Raw genomic sequence first — 8,403 nt, forward strand, 5'->3', positions numbered from 1 at the left:
GCTCACTTCCCCAGCGCTGGCATGTCACCAGGGAGCCGGATGCCCATGGCTGGCTTGCAGGTGGGACCCCTACGGGCTCCCCATTGGTACAGCTACTCCACTTCGACCTGGCATGCCACCCACCATGATGGACCCATTCCGAAAACGCCTGCTTGTGCCCCAGGCCCAGCCCCCAATGCCTGCCCAGCGCCGGGGGTAAGCCTGTTTTTCCCACTCTACCTAGCACAGCTGTAGTGGCAACAGAGGGCTTTCCTCCGTCCTAAGAACTGCTATGACTGAGGAAGGCTCCTTGTTCTCCTCGGGGAGGATCCTGGGGACTGGAGGGATGGATGGGGTTGGGGGTCCTTTGGACCATTGACCTGTTAATTGGGTTTCTGTCCTCCCCAGGTTAAAGAGGAGGAAGATGGCAGATAAGGTTCTACCTCAGCGAGTGAGTATGTTGGGAGGGGCCTAGGGGGCCCACCCAATGGCTGGCTATGGATGGAGTCAATCTCCTCCAGCCCTGCGATGGGGAAGGGAGAGAAGAAAGAGCCAGAGCTGCAGCTGAAACAACGGATGAATTCCTTCTCCCTCCAGATTCGGGAGCTTGTCCCAGAGTCTCAGGCGTACATGGACCTCTTGGCTTTTGAGCGGAAGCTGGACCAGACCATTGCTCGCAAGCGGATGGAGATCCAGGAGGCCATCAAAAAGCCTCTAACGGTGTGTGCAGCCCTGGCTAATCCTGGGCCTTCCCACGCTCTCTGCCTCTCCTCGGCCTGGTTTTCTGGGGGTTAAGTAAGGGTCTGTGATGGGTAGAGCAGGATATTTCACTGCGGATGCAGCCTTTAGTGGAGCATGAACTCAGTTAATGTGGTGGGACCAGCATGTTTTTTATGAAATATAAAATAGTAGAAATTAAAATAATTCTCCATAGTAAAGTACTTACCAGAGTAGTAGAGGTATTATTCATAACATTTTTGTTTCAGGTGTTTATATAGATGTGTGTGGATCCTGGGTCATGATTTAAAATGTAAATCATGTTGCCCTAGCCCAGTGATCGGCAAACTACGGCTCGCGAGCCACATGTGGCTCTTTGGCCCCTTGAGTGTGGCTCTTCCACAAAATACCACGTGCGGCGTGCACATACAGTGCGATTGAAACTTCGTGGCCCATGCGCAGAAGTTGGTATTTTGTGGAAGAGCCACACTCAAAGGGGCCAAAGAGCCACATGTGGCTTGCAAGCCGCAGTTTGCCGACCACTGCCCTAGCCGATTTGGCTCAGCAGATAGAGTGTTGGCCTTTGGACTGAAGGGTCCTGAGTTCGATTCTGGTCAAGGGCACATGCCCAGGTTTCGGGCACGATCCCCAGTTGGGGGCATGCAGGAGGCAGCTGATCAATGATTCTCTCTCATGATTGATGTTTCTATCTCTCTTTCCCTCTCCCTTCCTCTCTGAAATCAATAAAAAATATATACTTTTTTTAAAAGTTAAAAAAAGTAAATAAAATGCAAATCATGTTGATCATGGTCAGAAGTTTGAAAGGTAAAACTGGAGGATTAGGATAATTCTTCTCTCCTTACCCATCCCTAGAGCTTTTCTTTTTCTTCTTCTTCCTCTTTCTTTTTAATAATAATCTAGCACAGTCCCCTGAATGGTGAAGGCTTTCTAGGAGGCGAGAATGTTTTGGGGCTGTGATGAGTTTTATTTAAAACTAGAGGCCCGGGGCACAATGATTTGTGCACTCGGGGGGGTGGGGGAGGGTCCCTCAGCCTGGCCTGTGCCTCTCACAGTCTGGGACCCTTTGGGGGATGACCACCTGCTGGTTTAGGCCCGCTCCCTGGGGGATTAGGCCTAAGCTGGCAGTCAGACATCCCTCTGGCAGCCCGGGAGCCCTCGGGGGATGTCCACTTGCCAGCGGGGAGCAGGCCTAAGCTGCAGTCAGACATCCTTAGCGCTGCTGAGGAGGTGGGAGAGGCTCCCACCACCGCTGTACTGGCAGCCGGCAGCCTGGCTTGTGGCTGAGCAGAGCTCCCCCTGTGGGAGCGCACTGACCACCAGGGGGCAGCTCCTGCATTGAGCATCTGCCCCCTGGTGGTCAGTGTGTGTCATAGTGACCAGTCATTCCCAGTCGTTCTGCTGTTAGGGTCAATTTGCATATTATCCTTTTATTATATAGGAGTGCCTGGCCAGCCTGGGTGAGGGACTGATGGCTGTTTGCAGGTTGGCCACAGCCCCTTCAGTGTGGGGGTCCCCACTGGGTGCCTGGCCAGCCTGGGTGAGGGGCTGAGGGCTGTTTGCAGGCTGGCCACAGCCCCTTTAGGGTGGGGGTTCCTGCTGGGGTGCCTGGCCAGCCTGGGTGAGGCGCTGAGGGCCGTTTTCAGGCTGGCTAAGCCCCCCAGTGGGGACCCTCACCCCATGAGGGTGTGGCCATCCTGGGTGAGGGGCTGATGGCTGTTTGCAGGCTGGCCACAACCCCAGCCACCCAAGCTCCCAGTGGAGGATGGCTGGAAGCAGGTATCTGGGATTTATTTGTCTTCTATAATTGAAACTGTTGCCATGAGCGGAGGCCACAGCCGGCTCAGGGCAGGCGGGAAGCTTGGCTTCCTCCATCGCCCGGGCAACTAAGCCTCCTGCTTGCTCCAGCTCCGTGGCTGCCAGCCGCCATTTTGGTTGGGTTAATTTGCATATAGTCACTCTGATTGGCTGGTGGGCATGGCTTAGGGCATAGCGAAGGTACAGTCAATTAGCATCTTTGTCTTTATTAGTGTAGCTAAGAGCTGGAGGCTTCTGATTTGCCTGATAGCACCTTGTGTGTCCACTGATTCCACAGTGTTGGAACTGTGGATAGTGCATCTGTTCCCCCCATAAAACTGGGAGTCCCTTGAAGGCCAAGATAAGGAGCCTAACAAGGTGCTGGCCCATAGCTGCCACTCAGTATTGATGTTGAATGAGTTCAGATGGGAAGACAGGGGTAGCATTGTTTTCTAACATGTTGGTCCATCTTTGTCTTTTTCTTTTCAGCAAAAACGAAAGCTGCGGATCTATATTTCCAATACGTTCAGTCCCAGCAAGGCGGAAGGTGACAGTGCAGGAACTGCAGGGACCCCTGGGGGAACCCCATCAGGGGACAAGGTGGCTTCCTGGGAACTCCGAGTGGAAGGAAAACTCCTGGATGATGTGAGTTGGGGAAGAAGCTGTCTGGAGAGGACATGGCCTGTGTGGATTTTAAGACTGGGGCCAGCCACTTGGGCACTTCTGGGAAGTCCTACCTGAGGGAAAGGGCAGTGCTCCCGGTCAAGCTTTGCACTGGGCCAAGCCAGTCAGAGGTTGGGAGATTTGTATGGTTATTACAACAGTTCTCCTACAGGTGGCAGTAAAGTGTCTTGAAGGTGTTCCCTTTAAAAAAAAAAATACATATATATTTATTTTATTGATTTCAGAGAGCAAGGGAGAGGGGGAGAGAGAAACATCAATGATGAGAGAGAATCATTGATTGGCTCCCTCCTGCACGCCCTCCACTGGGGATCGAGCCTGCAACCTGGGCATGTGCCCTTGGCTGGAATCAAACCCAGGACCCTTCAGTCCACAGGCCGACGCTCTATCTACTGAGCCAAGCCAGCTAGGGTGTCCCTTTTTTAATTAAAAATCGTATTTTGGCTAACAGTGGGGCTGCACAGAGAGTCCTTTTCCTACTTCCAGTCATTCACTCTTCCCTGCTTCTTTCAGGGCCTAAGAATCCTCAGTACCCTGAACTTCAGGGCTGAAACAGTATTCCTCTTTTGGGGGCTTAGCATAGCTTAGCTTTGAAAGCTCAGCAGCACTCCCATCTCACCCCTTTCCCTCCCCAGCCTAGCAAACAGAAGAGGAAGTTCTCTTCATTCTTTAAGAGCCTCGTCATTGAGCTAGACAAGGAGCTGTACGGGCCTGACAACCACCTGGTGGAGGTGAGAGTGGACCTGGGGCATGGGAGCACAGGCTGATGTGCCAGGTGCACAGAGAAATAGGCTCGGTCCCCTTGGAGAGGGCCAAGTGTGTATGTTCATGCCCACCCCTTGGTGATGAACTATGCTCCCTTCCTCCCTGCCAGTGGCATCGGATGCCCACCACCCAGGAAACGGATGGCTTCCAGGTGAAACGGCCTGGAGACCTCAATGTCAAGTGTACCCTCCTGCTCATGCTGGATCATCAGGTGACTGGGGCCATGTCTCAGGGACAGGGGCAGGTTTATTGTAAACCCTTCCTGTCCCTGCCCTATTCTTTGGCTTTGGTTTTTAACAAGAACCCCTCCTTTGACTTCCTTCTATCCCCAGCCTCCTCAGTACAAGTTGGACCCCCGACTGGCAAGGCTGCTGGGAGTGCACACACAGACAAGGGCCGCCATCATGCAGGCCCTGTGGCTGTACATCAAACACAACCAGCTGCAGGACGGGCATGAGCGCGAGTACATCAACTGCAACCGTTACTTCCGCCAGGTTAGCTGGGAACTCCTCCTAGTCTTGCAGCCCCTGTGTTGCCTGGTGTCCCAGAGCCCCACTGAGCTAGCTCTTGGCCATTCTTCACACTCCCCCTGCGAGGACCCACTTCCCCCTGTGCCCTGAAAGGCACCTTTGGTACTCTCTCCAGATCTTCAGTTGTGGTCGTCTCCGATTCTCCGAGATTCCCATGAAGCTGGCTGGCTTGCTGCAGCATCCAGACCCCATTGTTATCAACCATGTCATTAGGTCAGTGGGAAGAGGGCAATGGGAAGGCTCTTCTAAAAGCAATTTACCTTTGGATTGATCTAAAGAGAAGCAGCAGGTCTGGTTTCTTGCTCCCCAAGTGTGTGTAGGTTTGGCCCAGGTGGGTGGGATGGATACTGCTATGTACTCATCCTTCCCCTCCTGCGTGCTGCCTACAGCGTGGACCCTAATGACCAGAAGAAGACAGCCTGTTATGACATTGACGTCGAGGTGGATGACCCACTCAAGGCCCAGATGAGCAATTTCCTGGCCTCTACCACCAATCAGCAGGAGATTGCCTCCCTTGATGTCAAGGTGGGCCCTCTGCATCTACCCCCCCACCCTCTGGGGCCCAAGTTGCGGGTGGGCATTCTCTGTTGGGCATTTCTATACATGTAGCACCTGGGGATAGGATTTCTGTCCAAGTCCTTTGTGGTTAGGTCTGGAAACAGACTCCTTAGAAGTGGGGGCCAGTCTGACACATATATATACCCCTCCCCCCCAGATCCATGAGACCATCGAGTCCATCAACCAGCTGAAGACCCAGAGGGATTTCATGCTCAGCTTTAGCACTGACCCCCAGGACTTCATCCAGGAATGGCTCCGTTCCCAGCGCCGAGACCTCAAGGTGTGGTCCTCTTTCCTGGTGATGAGACCAGGTTAAGCTCTGGGTGGTTTTATCCCCATCACTATTGATTCCAGGGGCTCAGGAGTGGGAATTATGCTACCACTTTTTCCTGGCTCTTTGCAGATCATCACTGATGTGATTGGGAATCCTGAGGAGGAGAGACGAGCTGCTTTCTACCACCAGCCCTGGGCCCAGGAAGCAGTGGGGAGGCATATCTTTGCCAAGGTGAGACTCTGCCCTGCTTGCCCTCCTGTGGTGGTGAGCAGCAGAAGCCTGAGCTGCTGGTCTCTCTTCCAGGTGCAGCAGCGAAGGCAGGAACTGGAACAGGTGCTGGGAATTCGCCTGACCTAACTGCTCAGGGATCCCTTCCTTTCTTCCCAGCCCAGGCATCATCCCCTTCTCAGCCTGGAAGGGACCCCCATCTGAGGCTGCAGACACATAGGATAAGGAGCAGGGTGAAGGTTTGTCCTGTTACCCTCAGCTTCCCAGCGTTAGTTTCATAAATGTAGCGGTAGGATTCCTTGTTGCTTGGTCCCCAAAGCCTTATTACTTACTTTCCGCATTGGCTTTAATTGGGTTCACAATAAACGCCTCTGCTCCCTGCAGGCAGGCCCACGTAGGACTACTGGGGGCCTGGCTTTGCCATTGTAAGGGAGGAGGTTCAGAACCAAAGGCCATTGGCTTTGCTTGTTTACAGACTTCCCCTTGGGGCAAGTGCCCTAGCTGGCTCTGGGGAGCTGGGCAAGGAAGAGAGACTCAGCTCACTCTTCCTACCCTTTCTAAACCAAAGTTCTTTGCCATTCCGACCAGCCCAGCCTAGCTGCTGGCTTTTTCCTTTCCTTTGGGTATTTGCACTATTTGGGGAGCAGGTTCTTCTATGTGGGAGCCACTTTTTTATACAGGGGGCAAGTTGGGGTTTTTCAGGGAGCCCTGTTTGGTGCCTCCTCCCTTATTTTCTTTCCTCAATCTATGCAAGCGGCTCTGGCCGCCATCATCTCCTGGGATGCCAGAGGGCTGCCACTCCAGCTCTTGGGCCCAGGGCTATAAAGCCTCCTAGAGGAAGGGGACACTCAAGTTCTCTGGCTTGGCCTGAGGCATGGGTGTGTGTGCTTGGTGGAGGGCAGGGGGAACTCATTCCCATTTGGAGCTTGATAAGAAGGGTGGGCCTAGGGCTTGGAAAGTGCCACTTCTGGCAGGTTTGGAAATTTCCAAATAAATCCTTGTTTATTGGTGGTGCCCAGACCTGGTCATTGAACAGTGTGGCCACTCATTAATAGACTGAAGTCCTAAAGGCCTTGTCCTGCAGAGCTTTATTTGAGGATCTACACAGGGACCATCCACCTCACTTCCATAGCTTCTTAATGGACATGTTTTTCTCACTATCCTTCTGCATGACCTGCAGAGAGAAAACATTAAGTTACAAACTGGGTGAACACAGGCCCTATCCCCACTGCTCTAGAGCCACCGTCAGCAAAGGCAGAAAAGATGGAGACCTGTACCTTGGCTACCGCCATCTCGAAGTCCTCCTGGGTCACATGGACTCGCCGTTCCCGTAGGGCATACATGCCAGCTTCCGTGCACACACCCTGAGCAGGGAAAGGAAGACAGGCTGTAGCTGTGCCCTTGAACCCAGAGCTTCCTGCCTCTGCCCCTTCCTTTTCCTTGGGCCCTCCGATTACCTTCACTTCAGCCCCTGATGCTCCTGGCATGAGCTCAGCAATTTTTCTCAGGTTGATCCCCCGGGTCAGGTTCATTTTTCGAGAATGAATCTTCAAAATGTCCAGGCGAGCCTAGAGATGAGAGGAAAAAGCTGAGCCCCACTGTCTACCCCCCCAGCCAGATCCATGCCCAGCATTGCCCATTACAAACCTCCTCATTAGGGGGTGGGAATTCAATTTTTCTGTCAATGCGCCCTGGGCGAAGCAAAGCCGAGTCCAGGATGTCGATCCTATTAGTAGCCATGATAACCTGAGGAGAAGGGGTGTGGCATCAGCTAGGCTCCTCCCCAGGTTGCACCTCACCCATGGCCTTCCCTCAGCTCATCCCATCTCTCACACCACCTCACCTTGATATTCTTGGTGGCCTCAAAGCCATCCAGCTGGTTGAGCAGCTCCAGCATGGTGCGCTGCACTTCACTGTCCCCCCCAGAACCCCCCTCCAGCCGTGAGGAGCCGATGGAGTCGATTTCGTCCATGAAGATGATAGATGGGGCGTGTTCTCGTGCCATGACGAACAGCTCCCTCACCATTCTTGCCCCTGTGCCGAGGCCAAACTAGCATTAGGAGTTGAGTTCCCTACCCTTACCCTACCCCCCCCCCCTTCTGCTTGGTTTTCATGTTTCTAGCCACAGTTACCTTCCCCGATGAATTTTTGTACCAATTCAGAGCCAGAGACACGAATAAAGGTACAGTCTGTATGATGAGCCACAGCCCGGGCCAATAGTGTCTTCCCAGTGCCTGGGGGTCCATACAGCAGCACTCCCTAGAGGGAAACAGCAGGTCTCAGGGCAGAAAGCCAGCCCCATGTTTCATTCAATGAACACATACTGCTTGCTCTGTGCTGGATCCCATACTAGAAGCTTAGAGATATAAAAGAATGAATGTCAAGGTCCCTTCTGGTGTTTGTATCCAAACCTCCTCAGTACCCTGATAGTATCTCTTCCCCAGCCCTCTTGAGTGGGGAGGGCCAACTTATCCCTCCCCAAACCCTGCACCCAGTCTGGGCTGGGACAGGTGAGGAACAGCATGGCCCTCCCACAGAAGCCCTACTTCTCACCTTGGGCTGTGCAATGCCCAGTGCTTCAAAGAGTTCAGGATGCTTAACGGGCAGCTCGATGACTTCTTTGATCTCCTTGATCTGCTTGTCCAGTCCACCAATCATCTCATAAGTGGAATCTGGCACCTTCTTCCACCATCATCAGTGACACCAGTGGGTCTACCTTGTTGAGCAGGATCTTGTGCAGAGTGTAGCTGTCATTTCTTAGAGCCACCCGCCAGTTGGGTGTTACCTGGGAGAAGGGGAGAGACTTTTCATTAGCTGTGTGGAGAGAACTGACCCAAACTCCACCTCCTCTGCTGC

General features: G+C 53.2%; 3 protein-coding genes across 3 annotated transcripts in view; 1 reads left to right on the top strand and 2 right to left on the bottom strand.

Moving 5' to 3' along the window:
• LYZL6 (lysozyme like 6) overlaps window positions 1-5,410 on the bottom strand; it is a 20,916-nt gene extending 15,506 nt beyond the window's left edge. Inside the window, exons 1-3 of the mRNA XM_006092149.3 lie at window positions 5,275-5,410; window positions 4,748-4,884; window positions 3,249-3,375 (exon numbers count right to left, since the gene is read on the bottom strand). The gene's annotated coding sequence lies outside the window, so the exon portion shown is untranslated. The remainder of the gene's footprint in view (window positions 1-3,248; window positions 3,376-4,747; window positions 4,885-5,274) is intronic.
• Window positions 22-6,557, top strand: SMARCD2 (SWI/SNF related, matrix associated, actin dependent regulator of chromatin, subfamily d, member 2). The gene is given in 13 exon segments (XM_006110160.3): window positions 22-65; window positions 67-195; window positions 388-430; window positions 577-699; window positions 3,001-3,156; window positions 3,828-3,923; window positions 4,067-4,168; window positions 4,290-4,451; window positions 4,603-4,700; window positions 4,877-5,012; window positions 5,203-5,325; window positions 5,449-5,550; window positions 5,623-6,557. Coding segments are annotated over 13 exon segments (1,368 nt in total). The 3' UTR covers window positions 5,677-6,557.
• A 59-nt stretch (window positions 6,558-6,616) lies between these two features.
• PSMC5 (proteasome 26S subunit, ATPase 5) overlaps window positions 6,617-8,403 on the bottom strand; it is a 4,162-nt gene continuing 2,375 nt past the window's right edge. Inside the window, 8 exon segments of the mRNA XM_006092152.3 lie at window positions 6,617-6,721; window positions 6,825-6,911; window positions 7,005-7,115; window positions 7,195-7,293; window positions 7,391-7,581; window positions 7,680-7,806; window positions 8,101-8,229; window positions 8,231-8,361. Coding sequence (XP_006092214.1) covers window positions 6,668-6,721; window positions 6,825-6,911; window positions 7,005-7,115; window positions 7,195-7,293; window positions 7,391-7,581; window positions 7,680-7,806; window positions 8,101-8,229; window positions 8,231-8,361 — 929 coding nt within the window. The 3' untranslated portion in view covers window positions 6,617-6,667.

This window comes from Myotis lucifugus, unplaced genomic scaffold, assembly GCF_000147115.1.
Source record: "Myotis lucifugus unplaced genomic scaffold, Myoluc2.0 scaffold_99, whole genome shotgun sequence".
In the NCBI taxonomy this organism is placed as follows: Eukaryota; Metazoa; Chordata; class Mammalia; order Chiroptera; family Vespertilionidae; genus Myotis; species Myotis lucifugus.